At 47.1% G+C, this 27,813-nt stretch overlaps 1 protein-coding gene across 1 annotated transcript in view; it reads left to right on the top strand.

Annotated features, from left to right (window-relative positions):
- Nucleotides 1–7,047: 7,047 nt before the first annotated feature.
- The window catches only part of VPS16 (VPS16 core subunit of CORVET and HOPS complexes), a 37,912-nt gene continuing 17,146 nt past the window's right edge, over nt 7,048–27,813 (top strand). The window contains 13 exon segments of the mRNA XM_048510179.1: nt 7,048–7,152; nt 13,206–13,297; nt 13,895–13,980; nt 15,116–15,244; nt 17,218–17,362; nt 17,526–17,641; nt 19,057–19,179; nt 19,623–19,678; nt 20,961–21,050; nt 22,401–22,495; nt 23,001–23,077; nt 25,615–25,746; nt 26,975–27,102. Of these exon segments, the coding sequence (XP_048366136.1) occupies nt 7,100–7,152; nt 13,206–13,297; nt 13,895–13,980; nt 15,116–15,244; nt 17,218–17,362; nt 17,526–17,641; nt 19,057–19,179; nt 19,623–19,678; nt 20,961–21,050; nt 22,401–22,495; nt 23,001–23,077; nt 25,615–25,746; nt 26,975–27,102 (1,322 nt within the window). The 5' untranslated portion in view covers nt 7,048–7,099.

Here is a 27,813-nt window from a genome sequence, read left to right as displayed (position 1 = left end):
AAAGTGTCGTCGTCGTAGCTTCTAGTAGGGCCATGTTGGAAACGTGGGTTCGGGACCCTCAAAAACATGAGCAAAAGTTGGTGAAAGCAGCAATAGTTTTATGTACTGTCGAAGGCTTTCACGGCCGGAATCACTGGGGGGCTGTGTGGTTTCCGGGCTGCATGGCCGTGTTCTAGCAGCATCCTCTCCTGACGTTTCCCCGGCATCTGTGGCTGGCCTCTTCAGAGGATCTGATGTTGGGAAAGCAAGTGGAGTCTATATATCTGTTGGAGTGTCCAGGGTGGGTGAAGAAACATTGTCTGTGAGTAACAAAGGCGGCAACCAGGTCAATAGTTGAGGGCATCTGAATAGAAGTATGAGTAACAATGAAGTCTATAGCCTGGGAGTAACAATGGAGATAGCAAGGTCGCTGGTGGGAGCATCTGAATAGAAGTATCCTGGCCTTTGTTTCCTTTGTCTATGGTCATCCTGTGTTTGTGTGGAGTGGCTTTCAGAGTGGTCCAGAATTTTTCAGAAATTTCATAGGTGGTTCCTATGTAGACTTGTCCACAGCTGCACCAAACGCAGCGCACAGACACGTATCAAAGAACACAAAAGGCACTGCAGACTATTTCAGCCAGAAAAATCAGCAATAGCAGAAACCAACCTGGACATAGAATATTATTTGAAAAAACAGAAATTCTGGACCACTCTGAAAGCCACTACGTCAGACTACACAGAGAAGCCATTGAAATCCATAAGCACATGGACAATTTTAACAGAAAGGAAGAAACTATGACAATGAACAGAACTTGGCTGCCAGTGTTGAAAAATACTAGAGTCAAGACAGTGTCTACCCAGCTCCACACAAACACAGGATGACCATAGACAAAGGAAACAAAGGCCAGGATACTTCTATTCAGATGCTCCCACCAGCGACCTTGCTATCTCCATTGTTACTCCCATGCTATAGACTTCATTGTTACTCATACTTCTATTCAGATGCCCTCAACTATTGACCTGGTTGCCTTCTTTGTTACTCACAGACAATGTTTCTTCACCCACCCTGGACACTCCAACAGATATATATATACTCCACTTGTTTTCCCAACATCAGATCCTCTGAAGAGGCCAGCCACAGATGCAGGCGAAACGTCAGGAGAGAATGCTGCTAGAACACGGCCATACAGCCCGGAAACCACACAGCACCCAAGCAATAGGTTTTTTTAAAATTAAAATAGGTTCTTGCAAGCACAGGTGCTTGTCCATAGACAGGCAGCCACCCCCAACTACACTGTGTAACACAGTTTTATTCTAGTTGTTGTGGGCTTTCTAGGCTGTGTGGCCGTGGTCTGGTGAATCTTGTTCCTAACGTTTTGCCTGCATCTGTGGCTGGCATCTTCAGAGGTGTATCATCGAGAGACCTGCGTTACACACAGTTTTGATCCTCCCCCCCCTTTTCTGGATATAAAAATTATAAAGGTATGCTTGTTGCAAGACCACCGTTGAGAAATATTCATAGCTCTGAACACATTTTTGCAGTTGTGCTCAGGAAATCAGTAAGTGGGTGCTACTGCAACCGCTGCGTTCACTATTTTGCAAGAACCAACCGATGTTGCTTATGGGTGCAGGGTCAACAGTAGGTACTGACCCGCCCACTGAAGCATCAGAGATGGTTCACCCAACTAGCTTTTTGCTGATTATGCTTACTAAACAGAATTTATAAGTAGCACCGTACATAACCAAGTCAAATGGGACTCTTTAGTTTGGAGAGGAGACATCTGAGGGGGGACATGATTGAAGTCTATAAAATTATGCCTGGGGTAGAAAATGTTGACAGAGAGAAATTGTTCTCTCTTTCTCACAATACTAGAACCAGGGGGCATTCATTGAAAATGCTGGGGGGAAGAATTAGGACTAATAAAATTAATAAAAGGAAACACTTCTTCACGCAACGTGTGATTGGTGTTTGGAATCTGCTGCGACAGGAGGTGGTGATGGCCACTAACCTGGATAGCTTTAAAAAGGGCTTGGGCAGGTTTATGGAGGAGAAGTCGATCTATGGCTACCAATCTTGATCCTCTTTAATCTGAGATTGCAAATGCCTTAACAGTCCAGGTGCTCGGGAGCAACAGCCGCAGAAGGCCATTGCTTTCTAAACAGACCTAAACAGAAGGTCGCCGCATCTCAAAAAGGATATTGAGGAGATAGAAAAAGTGCAGAGAAGGGCAACAAGGATGATTGAGGGACTGCGTTTGGGACTCTTTAGTTTGGAGAGGAGGCGGCTGAGGGGGGATATGATTGAAGTCTACAGAATTATGCCTGGGGTAGAAAATGTTGACAGAGAGAAATTTTTCTCTCTTTCTCACAATACTAGAACCAGGGGGCATTCATTGAAAATGCTGGGGGGAAGAATTAGGACAAATAAAAGGAAACACTTCTTCACGCAACGTGTGATTGGTGTTTGGAAGATGCTGCCACAGGAGGTGGTAATGGCCACTAACCTGGATAGCTTTAAAAGGGGCTTGGACAGATTTATGGAGGAGAAGTCAATTTATGGCTACCAATCTTGATCCTCCTTGATCTGAGATTGCAAATGCCTTAACAGACCAGGTGATCGGGAGCAACAGCCGCAGAAGGCCATTGTGTTCACATCCTGCATGTGAGCTCCCAAAGGCACCTGGTGGGCCACTGCGAGTAGCAGAGAGCTGGACTAGATGGACTTTGGTCTGATCCAGCTGGCTTGTTCTTATGTTCTTATGTTCTTATGTTCTTTCACATCCTGCATGTGGCCAGGCTCCCCCAAAAGAGCAATTCCTGGTTTGGAATGACCCACTGGCTGAAAAGTAGCAGAGAGCTGGACAAGATGGACTCTGGTCTGATCCAGCTGGCTTGTTCTTATGTTCTTAAATGATGCTTATTGTATTGTGCTGATTGTATTAATGACAATATACCAAAAAAGGTATTTTGCTGATTGTGCTAATCATGTTAAAGGTTATGATTGTGAGCCTGAGTGGACAGCCGGCCAGGATTGTCCAGACGTGATCAGAAGGGTCTGTTCAGAAACGCCGTAAAATGAGCTGAACTGTGATACAGACTTCAGAGAGTTGGTACCATGGTATTGCTCTCTCCATGTCCACCTGACATGTCAATAAATCTAGCTTGCTATTAGCCATCCTTGTGGGGAGTTTTTAATGGGTAAAGACTTCCATAACATTCTCTCCTCCCTCCAGTCTCTATTGGTCTACTCTAGACCAGTGGTGGGATCCAAAAATTTTAGCAACAGGTTCCCATGGTGGTGGGATTCAAACAGTGGCGTAGCACCAATGGGGCTGGGCGGGGCACGACGGGGGCGTGGGCGGGCATTCTGGGGGCGGGGCATTAATAATTTCTCTGTTACTGTAAAAAACTCTTACTGTAAACAAAAAAGTTCTTAATTTCCAGCTGGTATCTTTCTGTCCATAATTTAAACTCATTATAGCAAGTCCTATCATCTACTGCCAACAGAAACAACTACTTGTCCTCTAATTGACTGCCTGTCAAATACTTAATACTTTCAAATACTTAATTTTGTTTCTAGAAATCAAAAGAAGGAGACTTTTCTTAAACAAGGAACTTTACCATATTTCTAAAACATGTTTTTAAAACAGCCCAACAGGGAGAATTATCCCGTTTTCTCCCTTCGCTAACCAACCACAGAGGAAACAACAGGACTTTATGATTTTTGGACCTAATGGAATTTCTAACGGAAAAGCAGACCCAATTAGTAACCCCCTCTCGGCACATACAGATAATTAGTAACCCACTCTCGGGAACTGGTGGGAACTTGCTGGACCCCACCTCTGCGAGTCTAGACTCAGATATTGGGAGCTGCAGTCTCTCTATTCCACATGCTACATACAAACACATGTTAGCCCTCTACTCGCATGTTTTTGAGACCCCTACCAAAGCATGTGCATTAGCATCTCATTAATCCCACCCAGGGGTGGGTCAGTTACTATGCATTTCCTAATTATGCATGCCCAGTTTGGCCAAACTCTTGACCCCTGGCCTAGTCTTTGAGCCTAGTTCTGGTTTGTTTCTTTGCGGTCAGCTTGTGGTTATTTCTAGCCCCTGTAAGTCATCTGCCCATCCTGTTAAGACATTCGCTCGCCCAGTTCCCCAATTAGAGGGAACAGGATAAGTTCCCCAACTCTTGTTTGGAGAACCAAAAAAAACTGACCAGGACAAAGGCTCTTAAGAAGTCAGTAAGTTTATTAGAGAGAAACAGGTTGCAGTAGCACCCTGGGAGGAAACACTCAACTTTGGCTTTGGAACTGTCCCTTTTATAGAACAGCGTCACGTGCTAAGTCGTTAAATTCCTATACATCGCAGAATTCTTGACACCTTGGAATAACATACAAAAACTTAATGTCCTTCAGTAGACAGAAAGACAGACAGACACATATCACTTTGTGGAATTTTTGACAGGTTAATGATTCTTTGTTATACAGTTGTTTTTCTTTGGTACTTGTCATAAGCATTTTATTTTCCCACTTCATTAAGACAACGTTTCTCGTTTACCAACCTTTGACATTGTTTCAGAGTTCTGGTCTTTGCAAGTGCAACCCCCATGCTCAGAATGGGTTGACCCAGAAAGGGGCGGAGACTCAAAGCAGCAGAAGGCTGCAGAGCTCTTTGGAGGAGACAAGGCTACCAGACTCGGACCTTGATTTGTATAAGCCCTTAACACCTTGTTAAGGGTTTTTATGTTTGTAATGGGTGAGAGTTCTCCTGGAAACCTTCATCATGTTGAATCCTGTTCAGCAAGCCCTTGGAGTCTTCAGGAGCCAACCCACTTGCAAAGAAGAATTGGACTTGGCAATTACAGAAGACTGTAAATTAAGGACTTGAAAATGCAACCTGAACAGGACCTTGAAATGTGATGTTAAATGTTGATGTGATATGTTGTATGTTAAGAAAGTAAATCATTTTGCTTTTAAAATTTGTTGTTGCAAATTCATTCCAAGTTCTGCCCCACAGAACCCACAAGCTGAGGTTACACAAGCTTGCATATAATGACAGAGCAAAGAAGCTAAGAAGAAATATTGGTAAGCCTAAAACAAAATACAACCTTCATCTTCTCCTAAATGCTAATGATACATATACCTCTAAACCAGGGGTAGGGAACCTTTAACACTCAAAGAGCTATTTGGACCCGTTTTCCATGGGAAAAGAAAACAGTTGGAGCCGCAAATAATTTTTGACATTTAAAATGAAGATAACACTGTATATATTGGGTTTTTTTACCTTTTACTCCGCTCATTCTGAGAAGCGCATGGATGTGTCCACCCTGCTGCCTGCAGGGCGGGCAAGGATGGGGCCAGTGGCTCGGCCTCACTGGCCGCCGGGAAAGCGCCCACCCCGCTCCAACGGGGCAGGCGAGAGGGGAAGCCCGCGGCACGGCCCATCCGGCTGCGGGCAGTTGCTGCGCCCGCCCTGCTGCCTGCAGGGCAGGCAAGGATGGGGCCAGCAGCTCGGCTTGTGGAGCCGCAGTGCAAGGGCAGAAGAGCCGCATGTGGCTCTCGAGCCACAGGTTCCCTACCCCTGCTCTTAACTATCTTCCTCCTAAGTGGTTAGGGTTAACCCTAATCAACAATAAGCTTAGATATCCATGCTGCTTGACTTCTTATTCAGTTCAAACTGAGAATCAGAAGTTTTCTTATTTCTAAAAGTGAGTAGCTACTAAGTGACTGTGGCAGCGGTGATGTCCACTCACCTGGATAGCTTTAAAAGGGGCTTGGACAGATTTATGGAGGAGAAGTCGATCTGTGGCTACCAATCTTGATCCTCCTTGATCTGAGATTGCAAATGCCTTAACAGACCAGGTGCTCGGGAGCAACAGCCGCAGAAGGCCATTGCTCTCACCTCCTGCCTGTGAGCTCCCAAAGGCACCTGTTGGGCCACTGCGAGGAGCAGAGTGCTGGACTAGATGGACTCTGGTCTGATCCAGCAGGCTCTTTCTTATGTCCTTATGACTAATAAAAGTAAGCAAATAATATAAAATGGAAAGATTAGTAAATGCAATTTTATATAAGTAATTAATCAATGCAATTAATTCTCAGTGATGACAGTTTTATATATATTATGCTGAAATAGCTTTCCTCTCTTGGTTCGTAAAAACATCTTAGCCTTGTAAGATATAACACATGTTGCTTTTTCAGTAGTATGAAATATTCAGCTGTAATCAGTTTTATATAAAATAGAGAGTGGCCAAACTGTCTGTTCACCCCTGAGTGAACAGTTGTCTGGCCGATTGCACTCAAGGAATCATAGTAGATCACCCCTAACTAAATAACGGAGTGAGATGTTTAAATAGATATATATATAGTGAATGGACATTGAAATCTATTATGCTCTGTGTCTTAACTCAGTCCAGATTAACAAGAAGATAGCCAAAAACCAGGAAAGAGAGAGCGCCAGATGGCTGAATATAATTGACTGAATAGATAATTCTATGCCCCTTCTACTCTATTCCTCCGGTTTTCGGAGTCCCCCTGTCATCTAGGGGACCCACTTTTGTTACTGTCTTGTTCCCCCTTTTTTGGGACGATTTAATCTGGGGTATTGCTGACGCCATTTTACTGAATTACTGCTGCGTTTTAAATATTTAAACTTTTAAACTTACATTTTAATTTAATGGGGTTTTGTTTATATACTGTATGTGGAATCCATGTTGTACACCGCCCAGAGCCCTTTGGGAACTGGGCGGTATAGAAATCCCATAAATAAATAAATAAAATAAAATAATGTACTCGTCGATGTGGGCGTCTGAATGTAAAGTCTTCATCCTATCTATCTCATAAGTCTTGATAACCTATTAGTGGGGTTTCTGTACTAAAAGCCCCTATTATATCCATTTTGGACAATGAATGGATACAAGAAAGGAAAATATAAATCAGAGCATGGAATCGAACGCATGCAGGCGTTCGATTGGCCTCTAGGGGGGAGCAGAGAGCTCGTCTCTTCGACCTGCGCCCTCGGGCAAGATGGCGGCGGCGGCTTCGTTCCGCCCGCTTGGCTGGGACGGGCAGTGAGGGCGGAAGTGCTTGGGCAGAAGCGCAGAGGAGCCTCCCCAGCCATGGACTGCTACACGGCGGACTGGAACCCTTTGGGGGATGAGACTTACTACCGGTCCGTGAGTTGACCTCCCCACTCCCAACCCCCTGCCCCGTCTTTCACGAGATGCAATGTAGCTCTCCTTTGCAGCCCCAGCCCCAAATCCACGCCCTCCACCGCCTTCCAATAACAATGTAAAGGATTTTCTTGCTTTGCTTTGCTTTGCTTTGCTGCAGCTTTCACAACAACCTTGCGAGGTGGGCCACTGTCGTGAAGCCTACATTCCCAAGCTCCTTTCTCTCGCCCTGCTGTGGCAGAAGCTGTCACAAGATTCTTAGCCATTTTGCTTACTCTGGTTGCCAATTATATCATAATGTTATTGGCTGGCCAAAAGGCCGTAATAATAAATATCTATCTACCTATCTATCTATCATAATGTTATGCTTATTGACGTTTGGTTGTGGTGGGTTTTCCGGGCTGTGTGGCCGTGGTCTGGTAGATCTTGCTCCTAACGTTTCGCCTGCATCTGTGGCTGCATCTTCAGAGGTGTATCACAGAGAGAAGTCTGTTACACACTGTGTCTAGTCAGTGTGTTGGTGTTTATTGATGTTTGTTGGTTGACTGTGTCCAATTGATGCTGCTATTCATTGTTGTTTGCCTCCCTGAGCCCTACCGGGGAGGGCGGGATACAAATTGAATCAATCAATCAATCAAAATCAATCAAATTGAATCAATCAATTCTGGGTTGGGACATTCCTGAAGATTTGGGGAGGGGGGGTGGAAGCTGGAGAGAGCAGAGTTTCCTCAGTGGGGTATAATGGCATGAGCCCACCCTCCAAAGTGGCATTTCCAGGGGAAATGTCCCCGATAGTCTGGAAATCAGTGGTAATCCTAGGAAGTCTGGCCCTGCTTGGAGCATATAATCAAAAAGGATATTCTGTACCTTTAAGACTCAAGTACTGTGAAACACAGTTTCCTGAAATAATAGTCATTTATTATTTTATAATAGGTAATGTGACTTCTCTTTAGGATATTTTGTGTGTATGTTTCTACAGATGGGGCCATTGAAGATGTTCATGAGGCATAACCTAACCCAGGGGTTAGCTCACCCCTTGCATGCTGTATACTTATCTTATATACTTATCTTATATCCATGTAAATATTTCTTTTTGTTTGAGTTATATCATTGTAAGGGCATAAGAAGAAGAAGAAGAGTTTGGATTTATATCCCCCCTTTCTCTCCTGTAGGAGACTCAAAGGGGCTTCAATCTCCTTGCTCTTGCTCCCTCACAACAAACACCCTGTGAGGTGGGTGGGGCTGAGAGAGCTCCAAAAAGCTGTGACTAGCCCAAGGTCACCCAGCTGGCGTGTGTGGAAGTGTACAGGCTAATCTGAATTCCCCAGATAAGCCTCCACAGCTCAGGCGGAAGAGCTGGGAATCAAACCCGGTTCCTCCAGATTAGATACATGAGCTCTTAGCCTCCTACGCCACTGCTGCTCCTTATAAAAATTGTTGCTGTAGTAAAAATGCCATTGTGAAGGTAGCAATGCCTATGTGTTTGTCAAGCATTATTTAAGGAATCTGTTTCACAGTACTTGAGCTTTAAAGGTTCAAAATATTCTTTTTGATAACTTTCAGGTGTACCTACCCTTTTTTAATGGAGTACATTATCAAGTAAGAGCACAACCCTCCCCTAATGCAAAAGGAAAATACAAAATCTGTAAATGGTAATCAAAATGGTCAATTTCAGCATTAGACACGCCGCATTCACAGCCCAACAGATACAGGTCACATCTGTTAATGATAGCACAGTATTTTGGAAAAATGCCCGAACATAGTGATCCCAAAGCAAACTGTGGGTGAGATAGAAATACGCTGCTGCGTATGTGGATTAAATTTCACAAAATACGGGTGCATCCAGACACCTGTCCTATTTACCTGTGGGATTTGCGGAATCCGTCGTGGATTTTCAACATATTTACCGGTGTGGTGTAGTGGTTCAGAACGGCAGACTCAAATCTGGAGAACCAGGTCTGATTCCCCATTTTTCCACATAATCAGCAGACTCTTATTTGGAAAACTGGGTTTGTTTCCCTCCTCCTGCACATGAAGCCTGCTGGGTGACCTTGGGTCAGTCACAGTTCTCTCCAAACTCTCTCAGCCTCACTTACCTCAATAAGTGTCTGTTGTAGGGAGAGGAAGGGAAAGGAATTTGTAAGCCACTTTGAGATTCCTTACAGGAGAGAAAAGTGGGGTATAAGTCCAAACTCTTCTTCTTACTGTTACCATGTATTTGAGTGTGACCAGTTGACAATTTGAATTCCTCTGTAAGGATTTTGTGTTTTCTTTTGCAGTTGTGGAGCGTTGCTCTCTTGTTTGATGAAGTAGTCATGTGTGTTGGCATACATATGATTGTGTAGCCTGAATTTCATGTTTTGGGGTGATTATTTCCTTGGGTTTGTTTGCCTACGTGAAATTTGGCAATCTTAAAAGTAGTGTTAAGGGTTAACATCAGAGGTGGGATTTAACCAGTTCTCACCACTTCTCTAGAAGTGGTTACTAATTTTTTCTGAGTGCCGAGAAGGGGTTACTAAAGCAACCTCCCTGCCCGATAGGGACTGGAGGCGCGTGTGTGTGGCGGCGCCACTGTTTGAATCCCACCACCATCGGAACCTGTTATTAAAATGTTTGGATCCCACCACTGGTTAACATGTTGGATCAGAACTAGAGGCCCTGGTTTAGACACCTCTCTGCTGCCTACCCTCCGCCCAACCTACTTCACTAGCAAAATGGAGATCTTCTTGTATTGATCTGAGCTCCGTGAAGCTGGTTGGATACTCTTAAATGCTACACGAGAGTAGTTCTCTGCAGAATACGTATTCAGGATCCCTTTGCATGCAGTAGTTAACTTTCCTTAGCCAGTGGATGTGTGGATTTGCAGCATGGATGCTCTTTTGGTGCATCTGCGTGCGAGCACAAAGTCACATACCTTGGGAACAGCTGCATTAGTCCCTCAAAAGTAAATCTTAACCGGCTTTACGCATTTCTTATGCATCGTTTTGCATCCCGAAAAGTTCAGCCGTTCTTCCCTGGCTAAATTATACCAGCTGAACATCTTTCCATGGAAGGAGCAGCAGTGGCGTAGTGGCTAAGAGCAGTGGCTAACAGCAGGTACACTCTGATCTGGAGGAACCGGGGTTGATTCCCAGCTCTGCCGCCTGAGCTGTGGAGGCTTATCTGGGGAATTCAGATTAGCCTGTGCACTCCCACACACGCCAGCTGGGTGACCTTGGGCTAGTCACAGCTTCTCGGAGCTCTCTCAGCCCCACCCACCTCACAGGGTGTTTGTTGTGAGGGGGGAAGGGCAAGGAGATTGTAAGCCTCTTTGAGTCTCCTACAGGAGAGAAAGGGGGGATATAAATCCAAACTCCTCCTCCTCCTCCTCCTCCTCCTCCTTCTTCTTCTTCTTGCCGTTCCTTGAATCTGGTGCCGGATTGCAGAGGGGTAAGGCGGGATGGAGCTGTGCAACGAACTAAAGTGCGGCCCCAATCCCTGGGAATTTTACGTGGCCCTCCTTTGGTTCCTGAGGTTTCAGCAAAAATTGATCACTTGTTGCTAAGCTTATCCTTGGAACCCCCTCATTCTCAGCCTTTAGGAAGCAACTGAAGATGGTTTTATTCATGATGGGTTTTGATTAGATTTTCTGCTTAACTGGCGGTTTTAAAACTGTCAAAGCCTTTCTCGGTTGGAATTGTGATCAATAAAGAAATATTGCTTTTTCAGTATATATCATTAAGAATGAAATATGGATTTATATGTATTCCTATAGCCTAGTGTGTTGTTTCTCTTAGTATATATCAGGGGTCCCCAAACTACGGCCCGGGGGCCAAATGTGGCCCCCTGAAGGCATTTATCCGGCCCGCCAGGCATGGCGGCGATGGCTCCATTCATGTGCAGTGGGGGCTCGAGGGAGAGGAGGAACCGGCCCCAATGGCCGTTGATTGCAGTTACATGATGGCACCCCCAAATCTCCATGAATTTTCTGACCCAGAGTTGGAAACCTTACACGTGGCAACGCCTGCTCCGCCCTTCCCTCTCGGCTACTCCATGTGTTGCTCTCAGGCTTTCTGTTCCACCTCACTCCCATTGGCATCAGCCAGGCTGGCGAATCGCTCGCTGGCTGCTAGGGAGGAAGAACCCAGGAAGATACCTAATCCTGGGTTTGATGGAATGTTTCATTGGGAAAGTTCTGCTTTTTTTTTTTTTACAGGGGAAGGTATTCCACAGCCTCCCCAACAATATTTGGAGCCCACCCTGTACGTGACATACTTTGGTCACTGTTCTAAAAATAGGCCATGACAGAAAGGCTGAAAGGTGAAATCAAACATTTTACAATCATTTGTGCATAAGAATTTGTTCATAGTTTTTTTTAGTCCGGCCCTCCAACAGTCTGAGGGACAGTGAACTGGCCCCCTGTTTAAAAAGTTTGGGGACTCCTGGTATATATCATAAGAACGAAATATAGATTTGTAACCCAGTAAGTTAGAGGCAAATTGTATTCTTTCTTTCCTGCTTCATTAAAAAAAAAAAAGCTAAATAGACTAATGTCGGGAGGTCAAACGGGCAAAGAGTAGGGCCATGGTGGCGAACCTTTGGTACTCCAGATGTTATGGACTACAATTCCCATCAGCCCCTGCCAGCATGGCCAATTGGCCATGCTGGTAGGGGCTGATTGGAATTGTAGTCCATAACATCTGGAGTGCCAAAGGTTCGCCACCACTGGAGGAGATGCAGAAAGCATTAACCACAGAAGCTAGCTTATCTAGTATGTATATCTAAAACAGAAAACTAAGATGCACCTGTGAACTGGATAGCTCACAAGACATGTTAGCCACAAATTGTACAATAACAAGTTTCTTTTTAGTAGAGGTAGTGTAAAAAGCTTATGCAGCTGGGGAAAGGGTGGGGGTAAAAAGCGCTTCTAAGTGGGTGAAGGAAAGAGAACAAAGGAAACCTTTTAAAACAGACAGGTGAAAGAGGTGCTAAGTGGGAGGTGTAAGACAGTACTTGGAGGAGAGCCAAGTATGGTATAGGAAAAAGGTAGAAGCGATGCTAAGAAATGTAATGGACCGTGTCTTTCTGTAAACCATTGCGCCCCCCCCCCCCCTTGATGGGAGCTAAGGGGAGGGAGAACGCCTATGCATTAGAAGAGAATATATATGAGCGATGTATGACAGTTTGGGGCGCCTCTCTATTGACAGACGCCAGTGGCTTGCAAGAAACATATTTTAATAAACTTTGCTGTTTCTTCACCAAGCTTTGCCCAAATTCTTTGAAGATCTTGAACTTGTGTTTCTAACAGAATCAACTAGCTGTTGTGGGTTTTCTGGGCTGTGTAGCCGTGATCTGGTACTTTTTGCTCCTAACATTTTGCCTGCATCTGTGACTGCCCTGAAGGGAAGAAAAACCTATAGTTTTAAAACTGGCTTTTGTGGATGTTCCCTTCAGCCAAAGATGTGGGCAGAACATCAGGAGCAAAAGCTGCCAGACCCAATTTAGCCACACAGCCCAGAAGAACCACAAAAGCCAGTTTTAAAACTTTTTTTTTCCCACCCTGGATATTAATTCTGAACATAATTTCAGGCAGTGATAGATGTCAGCAAGCAACACATCTATTTTATTTTTCACAATGAATTTTTGTCTAATTAAATAAATAAAACTATTGTCGAAGGCTTTCACGGCCGGATTCCACTGGTTGTGGTGGGCTTTCCGGGCTGTGTGGCCGTGGTCTGGTGGACCTTGTTCCTAATGTTTCACCTGCATCTGTGGCTGGCATATTCAGAAGAGTATCAAAGAGGGAAGTCTGTTACACACTGGGTCCAGTGAGAAGGGAATGTTTTAGTGGGGTATATATTGTCCGTGTCCCAGGGTGGGGAACCAATCAGCAAATGTTTGGGTGGAAGGTCTTTGTGCCTCACCCAGAACCCCATTCTCAAGGATTTCGTTGTCCTGCATAATTCTGATCAACCAGCTGACAATTGATTTGAGGCCCAAAGAGGAAGAAAAAATGCTCTGCCTCTCTTAACATTTCTCTCTCCTTGTTTCCCTTTTTATTTTTTTCCTGCAGGAAACTGGATCTATACTCTATGGTCTGGGACCTGCAGGAAGAAGGCTTGCGGGAGTGTTTGGTAGCTGCTGCACCTTATGGGGGACCCATCGGTACGACCAAATTGGCAGGTTTACTTAAACACAGAAACAAAGAGGTGAAAGGGACATCAAGGGTCATCTAGTCCAGCCCCCTGCACGATGCAGAAAATTCACAACTAGAGCCAGCATGGTGTAGTGGTTAAGAGCAGGTGGATTCTAATCTGGAGAACCACTTGTCCACATGGGCAGCGCACTCTTATCTGGTGAACAGGATTTGTTTCCCTGCTCCTCCACATGAAGCCTGCTGGGTAACCTTGGACTAATCACAGTTCTTTGGAACTCATCCCCACCATGTGAGAAGGTGTCTGCTTTGGGGAGAGGGAGGGAAAGGAGTTTGTAAGCCTCCTCCTCCTCCTCCTCCTCCTCCTTCTTCTTCTCCTTCTCCTCCTCCTCCTCCTTCTCCTCCTCCTCCTTCTCCTCCTCCTCCTCCTCCTCCTCCTCCTCCTCCTCCTCCTCCTTCTCCTTCTCCTTCTCCTCCTCCTCCTCCTCCTCCTCCTCCTCCTCCTCCTCCTCCTCCTCCTCCTCCTCCTTCTAATAAGCATACAAAGAAGAGGGATGAGAGCTGAGGATAGCAGAGATTGGGCTGATGATAACTTCATTTTCTTTTAGCGATTCTGAAACCCAAGAAATCGCCCAGTTCCCAGCCAGAGCTGTACATCTATACTGCTTCGGGGGTCCGCTTGGCCAGCACTCTGGTGAGTCCTGGAATTACAACTAAGCCCTGGACAACCAAGATCGTTTCTTCTGGAGAAAAAGGCTGCTTTGGAGGGTGGATGCTATGGATCATTAAGAACATAAGAACAAGCCAGCTGGATCAGACCAGAGTCCATCTAGTCCAGCTCTCTGCTACTCTCAGTGGCCCACCAGGTGCTTTTGGGAGCTCACATGCAGGAGGTGAAAGCAATGGCCTTCTGCTGCTGCTGCTCCTGAGCACCTGGTCTGCTAAGGCATTTGCAATCTCAGATCAAGGAGAATCAAGATTGGTAGCCATAGATCGATTTCTACTCCATAAATCTGTCCAAGCCCCTTTTAAAGCTATCCAGGTGAGTGGCCATCACCACCTCCTGTGGCAGCACATTCCAAACATGAATCACACGTTGCGTGAAGAAGTGTTTCCTTTTATTCGTCCTAATTCTTCCCCCCAGCATTTTCCATGGATGCCCCCTGGTTCTAGTATTGTGAGAAAGAGAGGAAAATTTCTCTCTGTCCACATTTTCTACCCCATGCATAATTTTATAGACTTCGATCATATCCCCCCTCAGACGTCTCCTCTCCAAACTAAAGATGGCTCAGTTACCTACTTTGATCCCTCCCCAAACCTCACCCTCCCTAGGCTCCACCCCCAGCCTGGAGTTGGTAGCCTTTGGGTGTGGGAAGCCTCCTGCCCTATTTGTCTGAGGTGGGGCTCCCTCCGTTGGGCCAGACACTTCCTTTCTTGGTCTTAGTTATCTAGGCTATGTTCAGGCATCCTGTTATGCCCATAAAGGCTTAGCCTGGAGTAACTCTGTTCTGGATTACACTGTTAGTGCTTTTTGTGTTGTATGTTATCTGTCTCTGCACGTTACCTTCCTCTATGTTGTTTATTGCTGGAAACGATGGCATCGTGTCACCAATGACATTCTGGTATTTGGGCAAATCTCTGTGGCAAGAACCGCTTAGCTTTGTAGGGAAGGCGACAAACGTAACCCCGCTGTTGCTGTGAAGCCGTCGCTTAAGGAAAGTGCATTTAGCCAAGCTGCCGTTGGGATTGGCCCCCCTCGAGGCCCTGCCTATTGAAACTGGAAGTGTGGTGTGGTGACCGACGTGGTGTTTTCTCGCTCCTGCTCCTAGTGGAAGAACTGTCCAGCGGTGCATCTCGGCTGGACGGCCAGTGAAGACCTGCTCTGTATTCAGGAAGATGGCTCGGTTCTCGTCTACAGCATCTTCTGCGAATTCAAGCGCTGCTTCAGAATGGGCAACGTGAGTGACATGGGATTCGTATCAGGGGAACTCTGAGCCAACCCTAACTTTTCGTTTTGGGAAAGCAGTGAGTTCTGTGCAACTGGCCTTTCACAGTTCATCTGCTTCCGTTTGAAAGCTGACTCCAGCCTCTAGTCCAGGGATCCCCAACAAGGTGCCAGTGGGCACCACGGCACCCACCAACCAGTGAGTGAGGCTTTCCAAGTGGGGCTTCTCATTGGCTGTCAGAGAGTCAACTGGCTGTGCATCTTTTAAAAAAATGTTGCTTTGGCAGCAGCTGCCACCACAGCATAAGGATAATCACTGTGCGATTGAAGGTATTATTATTATTTATTAAAGTTAGTAGACCGCCCCATCCCCAAAGGGCTCTGGATGATAAGCGGCGGCAGCCATTTTATGACTGGCTCCATCCCCTTCGGCAGCCATTTTGTGACTGGCTCCATCCCCTTCGGCGGCCATTTTGTGACTGACTCTGTCCGGCAGCCATTTTGTGGTTAAGCCCACCATGCTGTATCCAAATTCCAAATGTATCTGCAGCCTCAAAAAGGTTTAGGACCCCGATATAGTCTTGGTAGCATTTGAACTGGAGCGGGCAGACAAGATGACAGAAACAAATGGGGACTTTATTTTATTTATTTATTTATTTATAATTGGTTTTATATACTGCCCCTCCCCTGAAGGGCTCTGGGCAGTGAACAACACAATAAAACAATAGTTACAATAAAACCCCATTAAAACATTTGTGTCAGGACGTTGCCGGGGCAGAGGAGGGTCTTCTCTCAACCAGCTGCTATTTCCCCCCCCCCCCTTCCCACTGTTCACAGTGGTTTTCTCCAAATGCAACCTAATGATGGTTTTACCAACCCTGCTCATGCAAAGACATTTTAGAACAAGAGCTATGCTTGTGCTTAATCACAGCAGTCAGAGTAACAATAGCAACCAGTTGGAAAGCTGCAATGTCCAAATATAGAATATATATAGAAATCTGGGAGGGAAAAGAAAGAGATTACGTTGCCATGGCTAAACTAATGTAAATGGACAATCAAAGCATGAGTTTGATGAGAAGTGGGAATTGTGTTTCTTGTATGTTGCTGAATCATTTAACTAATAATAATAACACCCCCCGCCACCACCAAAGGGAATCACGATTATATGCAGAATTATTAATTGAATAGGACCATATGTAAAGCTACAATTGTTTATTTGATGTTTATTAGTGGATACTACCTGAATAGCAGAATGTTAGATAGAATAATATGGTAGGTTCTCTCTTTCATGTTTTCACTGAATATTAAGATCCATTTTATTTCTTTTGGATTACATGTATGGATTTCTTTTGGATTACATGTTAATGTGGTGTTCTTTTATTTGTTTTCTTAACAATTTCTTATTTTTCTATCTGTTGGTATAAGTAAATTAAAAAAAATAGAACATGGATGTACATTAAATAGCCGATGGACTTAAATGCATTCATTTTTATTTATTTACATGTTGTAAATAAATAGCCAGTGTGGTGTCATGGTTAAAAGCAGGTGGATTCTAATCTGGAGAACCGGGTTTGATTCCCTACTCCTCCACCTGAGTGGCAGAGGCATAGCTGGTGAACCAGATTTGTTTCCTTGCTCCTCCACATGAAGCCTGCTGGGTGACCTTAATTACAGTTCTTCGGAACTCTCTCAGTCGCACCTACCTCACAAGGTGGCTGTTGTGGGGAGAGGAAGGGAAAGGAGCTTGTAAGCCAACTTGAGTCTCCTTTCAGGAGGGAAAGGTGGGGTATAAATCCAAACTCTTCTTCTTCTTCTACAATGCTTCGAGCCTGCCTTTTTCTGATGGAGCCTGTTCAGTCGTTATCGGAAATGCTCACTCCCTTTGGAACGCCAGTGTACTACTTTGCAGGATTGTGGCAATGACACCCCGGGAGACCCCATGAAACAGCCAATCCTTATCTGACGCGGTCTTCTTCTGTTCCTCAGGAGGTGCTGCAGAACCATGTGGTGGAGGCCAAAGTCTTTCATACAGAGTATGGGACCGGAGTGGCCATCTTCACAGGAGCTCACAGGTTCATCTTGGCCACCAACGTGGACGACTTGAAGCTGCGCAGGATGCCTGAAGTTCCAGGTGCGTTGTCCAGGTTCCCTTTTACCTTTGCTTTGCGGCCTTCCCTGCTCAGAACTCACCACGCTGGTGTGTGTTTGTTTCTACAGAGGGTTCCTAAAACACAGACTCTCCAATAAGCGTCTGGTAAGCCCGTCTTTTAATCCGGGTTCTCTGCCCCCGCCAGGCCTTCAGAAGCCCCCCTCCTGCTGGACCGTCCTGTGCCAAGACAGGGTGACCATCCTCCTGCTGGCGATCGGCCAAGACCTGCTGCTGCTGGACAACACAAGCTGCTCCCAAGTGGTGTGTGAGGGGCAAAGGCGTGGGGGGTGGGGGTGGCGGAGCGTCGGTCACCTTTTGACTGCTATGGGGTTGGGTTCTGCTTGTGGACCTTTGCGTTTGGGGAGGGGGTTCTTAGGTGCTCGCCTTGGCCCAAACCAGACTGAGCAAGGTTTGCCAACGGCATTGGCGGCCAGCTGAGAATCAGAGATGGGTCAAAAATCTGTTGTTCACTCCCTCTCCTTCCCCCAACTACATTAAAAAAAAGCGGGGAAAGCGAGAGGAAACCCGGACGTCCTTTCCGAAGGGTCAGGGAAAGATACGGAGCCATCTGTTTACCCCTCCCTTCGCGGACAGGGCCAAAGATGCCTCTGTTATCTACTGTTGCAAGCAAGGGGGTACAAAGGAATGAAAGAAGACTCAGGAACCCAAAGAGGCCCCAGACATTAAGGACACACTGGCCCCTTCTGCACACGCAAAATAATGCGTTTTCAAACTACTTTCACAACTGTTTGCAAGTGGATTTTGCTATTCCGCACAGCTTTAAAGAGCACTGAAAGCAGTTTGAAAGTGCATTATTCTGCATGTGCGGAATGAGCCACTGAGAGGCTGGTGGTTTCTTTGCCTGGATCCGGGATCCCCAACGTGGTGCCCACCAAATCCCTCCTCGTAGCAAACCCCTTGTGAGGTAGACAGGGCTGAGAGAGTTCCGTGAGAACTGTGACTAGACCAGGGGTCTGCAACCTGCAGCTTTCCAGATGTTCATAGACTACAAATCCATCAGCCCCTGCCAGCATGGCCAATTGGGGCTGATGGGAATTGTAGTCCATGAACATCTGGAGAGCCGCAGGTTGCAGACCCCTGGACTAGACCATGGTCCCCCAGCAAGCTTCACATGGAGGAGCAGGGAAACAAATCCAGTTGTCCAGATTAAAGTCTGCCACTCATGTGGAGAAGTGGGGAATCAAACCCGGTTCTCCAGTTTAGAGTCCACCTGCTCTTGACCACAACACCACGCTGGAGAACAACGGAAGCCTCCCGTCGGGAAGAAAAATGTGGGGTGAACATAGCCAAGGGACAGTCTCCGCCAGGCTGCTCAACAGGACCGGGTCTGCCGCAGCCTTTGGGGGTCTCACAGTGGTGGTGAACTTTTGGCACTCCAGATGTTATGGACTACAATTCCCACCAGGCGTTATGGACTACAATTCCCTGGGGCTGATGGGAATTGTAGTCCATAACATCTGGAGTGCCAAAGGTTCACCACCACGGGCCTAGAAGATGTGTGTGTCTTATGTACTTCCTATGAGGTCTTCAACCTGGCTTGTTGTTACTTCCACACCTGGTGGTTTGGTCTCATTCATCCAAATTGAGCTGGGGTGGGGGCAGAATGGGATTTGAATCCAGTGCCCTTCACCTGCTGCTCTCGCCTGTGCTTGCAGACACTGCCCGGGATGAATCCCCTTGCTGGCTCCTATCTGCGCATGGCAGTCTCTTTCAACTACCGCTACCTGGCTCTCTTCACCGACACTGGCTACATCTGGATGGGGATGTCCCACTTAAAGGTGAGCCACCAGCGCTAGGAGCGTGAAGTGCTGAAACAACAGTCCCCTGGTTTGGCAGAAGTAGAAGAGTTTGGATTAATATATCCCCTTTCTCTCCTGTAAGGAGACTCAAAGGGGCTTACAATCTCCTTTCCCTTCCCTCCACCCCCACAACAAACATCCTGTAAGGTGGGTGGGGCTGAGGGAGTTCAGAGAGAACTGTGTAACAGACTTCTCTCCGTGATACACCTCTGAAGATGGCGGCCACAGATGCAGGCGAAACGTTAGGAACAAGATCTACCAGACCACGGCCACACAGCTCGGAAAACCCACCACAACCAGTTGAATCTGGCTGTGAAAGCCTTCGACAAAACACCGTGTTTTTTGTTCGCTGTGGCATTCTGACTTGGATCACCTGTCTGATTATTTTTTTTGCATCCCTCTCACTCTCCTTGCCCTTGCAGGAAAAACTGTATGACTTCACCTGCAATTTGCGAACTCCTCCGAAGCAGATGGTTTGGTGAGCGGGTTACAGTATACAGCGGAAACTACAAATAGCAAACTTCATAACAGAAAAATAGTATTTTGTTTAAGTTATGCTGTTAAGAAATTTGGTAAATGGCTATTCTATGGGGTGGTTATGTTTCTGAATATGAATGTGGAGTCACAGAATGTTATTAACGCACTTCGTATGTGTTGGTGATAAATTCTAGGCCAGTGATGGCGAACCTTTTTGAGGCCGAGTGCCCAAACGGCAACCCAAAACCCACTTATTTATCACAAAGTGCCAACACGGCAATTTAACCTGAATACTGAGGTTTTAGTTTAGAAAAAATGGTTGGCTCCAAGGCGTGCATTACTCAGGAGTAAGCTTGGTGGTAGTCGGTGGCTTTGCTTTGAAGCAACTATGCAACTCTTCGAAAGGGTGAATCACGACCCTAGGAGGGTTTACTCAGAAGCAAGTCAGATTGCCAGCAACCGAGCTTACTCCCAGGTAAAGAATCGCGCTTTAGTTCTTTGCATGAAAATCAGTGGGGTTTAACAGCGCTTAACGGGGTTACCTACACTGCTTCCCCAAAACTAGGTCTTAGGTTTCATGCTAATAATTAAGCCCAGCAGCCCAGGCCAGCCTAGATGTGTGTGGGGGCAATTCCCCCCCCCCCCCACATGATGAACTCTGTTTGTGCGTGCCCATAGGTTCGCCATCACTGTTCTAGGCACTCTTAAAGGGATGGTTCCTTTTTTTAAATAAATGACTCAAGTAAGTTTGTTAGGCTATACAAAGGAACTGGTTGTGGTGGGTTTTCCGGGCTGTGTGGCCGTTGTCTGGTGAAGATTCACCAGACCACGGCCACGCAGCCCGGAAAACCCACCACAACCAGTTGAATCTGGCCGTGACAGCCTTCGACAGTACATTATACAAAGGAAGTTTCTTGGCTGATCCTTCTTGAATAGCCCTGATAAAATTGGCAGTTGTGTGGTGTGCCAGTCCCGGAAGCCATGGATCCTTACGATGCGGCACATGCGCAGTATTCCAAAAGTAAATGGCTCCCACAAATACGACACAGGGTTGCAGTGAATTTTGAAGGGCATTTTAGGTTGTGGGAGGCCCCTTGGAAAAGTAGAGGCAGGCAAGAAGCCTTCTGGTCCTCAGGGGAGGCCTGCTACATCTGTTGTGTGCTTTCCTTTTGCCAGGAAGGTCCACAGTGACTTCTCAGAGACCAAGATTTGCCTCCGCCGCTTTCATGCCATAGCTGGAGGCTGGCCTTGCCTAACTCACTAACAGTCTCTCGATGTGGCAGGTGTACCCGGCCTCGAAGCAAGCAGCGTGCCGTGGCCTTGGCGTGGGACCGGCTTCTGCTCGTGGCTGGAAATGCCGAGAAGGGAATCGAGTATCCTTGGCGGAAAGTCCTGTGGGAAGAGGAGGGGGGGGGGGGTGTTTGAGTGTAACGTTGATTCCCAGATTGCTTGCGGCAAAAGAGAAGTTTGAACTGCAGAAATCTGCAAACATATCATGGCTGCCCTATATTTGGAAATTCGTGTGGATGGACACCTGAGGCCGTGTGAATGTTTGGATGAGCAGAATGATTCTGTTATGTGAAGAAGGCCCAAGTTCTTGGGAGCAGGAGGGGCTTGAATTTTTACCTCACTTTTCTCTACTTTTAAGGAGTCTTCAGGTGGCTTACAAACTCCTTCCCTTCCTCTCCCCACAACAGACCCCTTTTGAGGCAGGTCTTAACCACTACACCAAGCTGCCTTTCTCCATGACACCATTCTGGATGGTATAGAGCAGGGGTAGGGAACCTTTTTTTTATTTTATTTTTTTTATTATTATTAGTTTTGTATACCGCCCTCCCCCTGAGGGCTCAGGGCGGTTCACAACAGATTAAAACAATCATTAAATTAAAACATAATTTATATCAATTATATAAAAACAGAACCCATTTTAAAATGTGGATGGCGTATAACTACTCCCCTCCCCCCCTTGTGCCCACGGGAGGCCAGATGACATGGTAGATGTTTGTTTTTTAACCAGGCTGGCCAAACGCCTGGCGGAACAGGTCTGTCTTGCAGGCCCTGCGGAAACTCTGTAAGTCCCGCAGGGCCCTGATCTCCCTAGGGAGCCTGTTCCACCAGGTAGGGGCCAGGGCTGAAAAAGCCCTGCCCCTCGTCGAGGCCAGCCTGATCATTTTGGGGCCAGGGATCACGAGTAGGTCCTCCTCCGAGGAGCGGAGGGGCCTACTGGGGCAATAACACTCAAAGAGCCATTTGGACCCGTTTTCCACGGGAAAAGAAAACACTTGCAGCCGCAAATAATTTTTGACATTCAAAATAAAGATAACCCTATATATATAGGGTTTTTTTAACCTTTTACTCCGCTCATTCTGAGAAGCACATGGATGCGCCCGCAGTACTGCCTGCAGGGCGGACAAGGATGAAGCCGGCGGCTCGACCTTGCCGGCCGCTGGGAAAGCGCCCGCCCCGCTCCAACGGGGCGGGCAAGAGGGGAAGACCGCAGCGCGGCCCAGCTGACCGTGGGCAGTTGGTGCGCCCGCCCTGCTGCCTGCAGAGCGGGCAAGGATGGGGCCGGCGGCTCGGCTCGTGGAGCCACAGTGCAAGGGCAGAAGAGCCGCATGCGGCTCTCGAGCCGCAGGTTCCCTACCCCTGGTATAGAGTCACCTGGAGTCTCTCTAGTGTTGTGGCAGTCTGTTGTCTCAGGGATTCCTTAATGCCACTCACAGATACCACCTGGATGAGGATTCGTACCTGGTGCCGGAGCTTGACGGGGTTCGGATTTTCTCCTCTTCCACCCATGAATTTCTTCACGAGATTCCAGGTGAGTCTTCCCAGCATTCCAAGAAAGTAGAAAGACCTAGAAGCTTCCTTTAAAAACAAGATGGAAACTGGGCTTTGCTACTGGAAATGTTTTTGACTATTATTGTATGCCATCTTGAACCACGAGGGAAAGTGGGGTATAAATGTTTTATTAAATAAATAAAGTGGAGACTTTTGGTCATCTGCTGTGAAGCCTGGATCCCGGCTGAATTTTCCCCTTCCAGAGTGATGGAACCGGGTTTGATTCCCCACTCTTCCACCTGAGTGGTGGAGGCTTATCCGGTGAACCAGATGTGTTTCCGCACTCCTACATTCCTGCTGGGTGACCTTGGGCCAGTCGCAGTTCTTTCTGAACTCTCTCAGCCCCACCTACCACACAAGGTGTGGGGAGGGGAAGGGAAAGGAGCTTGTAAGCCACCTTGAGTTTCTTAACAGGAGAGAAAGGTGGGGTATAAATCCAAACTCCTCCTCCTCTTCCTTCTCCTCTTCTTCTTCTTCCGTTGCAGAGTCCACCCAGGAGATATTCAAAATTGCATCCATGGCACCAGGAGCGTTGCTGTTGGAAGCCCAGAAGGCATTTGAGGTAATGCAGAATCGATGGGGGCTAGTGCTGGGTCCTGCGTTCAATTCCTGACATCTCCCGTTAAAAGGGAGCAGGGGGTAGATGATGTGAAAGCCGTCTGCCTGAGACCCTGGAGAGCAGCTGCCAGTCTGAGTAGATGATAGCTGACCTTGCTGAAGGAAGGGTCTCCTTGGGGATGGGCCGTGGCTTAGTGGTAGAGTGTCTGCTTGGCATGCAGAAGGTCCCAGGTTTGATCTCCAGCATCTCCAACTAAAAGGGCTTGGCAGCAGGTGGCATGAAAGACCTCCACCTGAGACCCTGGAGAGAAGCTGCCAGTCAGACTAGGCAATTCTGACATGGATGGACCAATATTCTGATTCAATATAAGGCAGCTTCATTGTTTGTTTGTTTGTTTGTTTGTTTGTTTGTTTGTTTGTTTGTTTGTTTGTTTGTTTGTTTATTATCATATTTATATACCACCCCATCCCCTAAGGGCTCTGGGCAGTGAACAACAAGTGTTACAAAACAGTAATAACAATAGCAATACAATTAGTATAATTAACATCATTAAAATATAAAATTATAGCGTTCCACATAAATCACTTGGCGTCCAGCATTAAAACTATCAATAAAAACCCCTCCCGGACAGGGGGATGGTATAGATGTCACAAACTCCCAGAATGTTAAAAGGAGGGACAGAAAGGGCGCACACCATCAGCGGCTGGCCTCCCCGAAGGTCCGGTGGAACAACTCGGTCTTACAGGCCCTGCAGAACTCTCCAAGATCCCGCATGGCCCGGACTGTTGGAGGAAGAGTGTTCCACCAGGCGGGGCCAGGGACGTAAAGGCCTGCCGTATCATTGACGGGCCAGGGACCACCGTGTAGGGACATATGGGGTAAGGCGGTCCCGAAGGTACGAGGGCCCCAGGCCGCGCAGAGCCTTGAAGGCTAATACCCATACCTTGTGGATGATCTGGAACTCCACTGGGAGCCAATGCAGCTGGGGCAGTACAGGCTGAATATGATCGCGGTAGGCACCTCCTGTAAGTAAGCATGCTGCCGCATGCTGGACCAGCTTTAGCTTCCGGATCAGGCGCAAGGGTAGGCCGGCGTACAGCGAATTACAATAGTCTAACCTGGAGGTGACCGTTGCATGGATCACGGTGGCCAGGTCAGCTTGGGAGAGGAAGGGGGCCAGCCGTCGGGCCTGGCGGAGATGGAAAAACGCAACCCGGGTTGTATGGGCCACTTGGGTCTCCATTAAAAGAGACGCATCTAGGTGGACCCCCAGGCTGCGAACGGAGGGGGCCGGTGCCAATGAGGCCCCCTCCCACACGTGGGTATCCCTGTGGGCTTTCTGGAGGAAGAAGAAAAATAAAACAGCTAGAAAAATAAAACAGCATCACCACCTACTATTAGGGCCTTGTGGGTTATATCAGAATTCCACAGGGCCTGTAAAATGACGCGTTTCCACCAGGCTAACCCTTCATCTTTCTGGCTGTATTGTATTTCAACCGAAGCTTGGTTGTATTTCAACCGAAGCTCTTCGAATGGTTAGGAGCAGGAGATATAGTATACTGGTCGCCAGTTAGTTAGTTCGTTGCTCAGTTAATGTGCATTTTAGTATAATTTTAGGCTTGTTGTAGGTATATAAGCAATTATGACATTTGGTCTTGTTGTGAGCCACTCTGAGCCCATGTGGGAGAGCAGTGTACAAATTTAAATAATAAATAAATGAAATAGAACAAGCCCTAGCAGCTTCTTAAAGACCAAACAGATTGTTGAGCTATAAGCTTTCAAGGGCCGAAGCTCCCTTCCCGAACTCTCAAAAGCTTTAAACCTGAAAATCTAGCTGTTCTACTGTAGACTTACGCAGCTACCTTTCAGGATAAAATAAAAGCACACTCTTAGAGAGAGATGGTTTTCATCCAGGTTGGAGCCCCGATGGCAGAAAATGTTGACAGAGAGAAATTTTTCTCTCTTTCTCACAATACTAGAACCAGGGGGCATCCATTGAAAATGCTGGGGGGAAGAATTAGGACTAATAAAAGGAAACACTTCTTCACGCAACGTGTGATTGGTGTTTGGAAGATGCTGCCACAGGAGGTGGTGATGGCCACTCACCTGGATAGCTTTCAAAGGGGCTTGGACAGATTTATGGAGGAGAAGTCGATCTATGGCTACCAATCTTGATCCTCCTTGATCTGAGGTTGCAAAGGCCTTAGCAGACCAGGTGCTCAGGAGCAGCAGCAGCAGAAGGCCATTGCTTTCACCTCCTGCATGTGAGCTCCCAAAGGCACCTGGTGGGCCACTGCGAGTAGCAGAGAGCTGGACTAGATGGACTCTGGTCTGATCCAGCTGGCTTGTTCTTATGTTCTTATGTAGTACTTCTGGAGGCAGTGGGCTTCCTGTGGGACGGGCCACTGCTAATAAGGCCCTGCAGATCGCTTCCATAAACAAAGCTAGAATCTGAGCAAAGGTGTGTGGGGGTGGGGGATATCTTAAAATGTGCAAGGCCCAGTCCATGCAGCTTGAATTTTCTTTTCTTCGCCCTTCAGAAAGAGAGCCAGAAGGCTGATGAATACCTGCGGGAGATCAAGGAGCAGAATCTGTTGCCAGAGGCGGTCATGAAATGCATTGAAGCAGCCAGCTACGAGCACGACCCAGAAACCCAAAAGGCCCTTCTTCGAGTGAGTTTGAAAAATAGGGTGGCAACTGAGGGCTCTCTTCCTGTGCAAGTAATAGCTCACGAGGTAGAGTGGCTAAAGTAGTTTAGGTCTTCCCTATACTTTAAAATCAGCAGGTGACCTAAGGCTAATGACTCTATCTCTGCTGAGTCTACCTTTCAGGACTCTTGTGCGGATAAAAGGGATAGTCCGTCTGCCACTCCAAGGGTGAGATTTGGGCGTCTTCGTTGATAGTTCCATGGGAATGTCAACTCAATGCATGGCAGCTGTGAAAAAGGCAAACTCTATGCTAGAGATCATTAGGAAAGGAATTGATAATAAAACTGCAAAGATTGTCATGCCCTTATATAAAGCAGTGGTGCGACCGCACTCGGAGTACTGTGGTCAGTTCTGGTTGCCACATTTAAAAAAGGATATTGGAGAGATAGAAAAAGTGCAGAGAAGGGCAACGAGGATGATTGAGGGACTGGAGCACCTTCCTTGAGGAGAGGCTGCAGCATTTGGGACTCTTTAGTTTGGAGAGGAGATGTCTGAGGGGGGATATGATCGAAGTCTGTAAAATTATGCATGGGGTAGAAAATGTTGACAGAGAGAAATTGTTCTCTCTTTCTTACAATACTAGAACCAGGGGGCATTCCTTGAAAATGCTGGGGGGAAGAATTAAGACTAATAAAAGGAAACACTTCTTCACGCAACGTGTGATTGGTGTTTGGAATATGCTGCCACAGGAGGTGGTGATGGCCACTAACCTGGATAGCTTTAAAAGGGGCTTGGACAGATTTATGGGGGAGAAGTCGATCTATGGCTACCAATCTTGATCCTCTTTGATCTGAGATTACAAATGCCTTAACAGTCCAGGTGCTCTGGAGCAACAGCAGCAGAAGGCCAATGCTTTCACCTCCTGCACGTGAGCTCCCAAAGGCACTTGGTGGGCCACTGCGAGTAGCAGAGAGCTGGACTAGATGGACTCTGGTCTGATCCAGCTGGCTTGTTCTTATGTTCTTATGAGATCGCTAGAAAAGGTGCTACCAATCCTCTCCAAAACGGCATACGCCGTTCTCCTCTCTCCCATTTAATGTCAGGAAATGTCACGCGGCTACTTTCCCCGGCTCCTGACTTCCAACGGAAAGTTTAACTGGACAGCCCAGCTTCCGTCAGCCGAATTTTGCAGCCACGGGGGCTAGAAACTTTCCTCTTAAACCCTCTTGTGTTCATTCCTTCGTGCCTCCAGGCGGCCTCCTTTGGGAAATGCTTCGTCGACACGTTCACACCGGAGAGCTTTGTGGAGACGTGTCGAGACCTCCGGGTTTTGAACGCCATCAGGGATTACGAGATTGGGATCCCCCTCAGTTACGCTCAGTATCCTTTGTTTCAAAAGAGAGTAATCTGGCTTGGCGAGGGGGTTGGTCCAGCCTGCGCATTCAGGTCTGCCTGCTGAGACCCAAGCGGCTGCTGGTGCAGTGGTTAAGAGCAGGTGCACTCTAATCTGGAGGAACCGGGTATGATTCCCCGCTCTGCCACTTGAGCTGTGGAGGCTTATCTGGGGAACTAGATTAGCTTGTGCGCTCCAACACACGCCAGCTAGGTGACCTTGGGCTAGTCACAGTTCTTTGGAACTCTCTCAGCCCCACCTACCTCACAGGGTGTTTGTTGTGAAAGGGGGAAGGGAAAGGAGATTGTAAGCCCCTTTGAGTCTCCTTACAGGAGAGAAAGAGGGGGTATAAATCCAAACTCCTCCTCTTCTTCTTTTTCTCACTACTGTGGCCACAATTCCATCTCATGCACAATGTAGTGTACTGAAAGGCAGCGTGGTGTAGTGGTTGAGAGGGGTGGACTCTAATCTGGAGAACCAGGTTCGATTCCCTACTCCTCCACATGAGCAGTGGACTCTTATCTGGTGAACTGGATTTGTTTCTGTGCTCCTACACATGTTGGACTAGGTCAGTGGTGGCGAACCTATGGCACTCCAGATGTTCATGGACTACAATTCCTATCAGCCCCTGCCAATTGGCCATGCTGGCAGGGGCTGATGGGAACTGTAGTCCATGAACATCTGGAGTGCCATAGGTT

The sequence above is a fragment of the Sphaerodactylus townsendi genome, linkage group LG10 (genome assembly GCF_021028975.2).
Source record: "Sphaerodactylus townsendi isolate TG3544 linkage group LG10, MPM_Stown_v2.3, whole genome shotgun sequence".
Taxonomy (NCBI): domain Eukaryota; kingdom Metazoa; phylum Chordata; class Lepidosauria; order Squamata; family Sphaerodactylidae; genus Sphaerodactylus; species Sphaerodactylus townsendi.
This window is presented reverse-complemented; position numbering and strand designations above follow the sequence as displayed.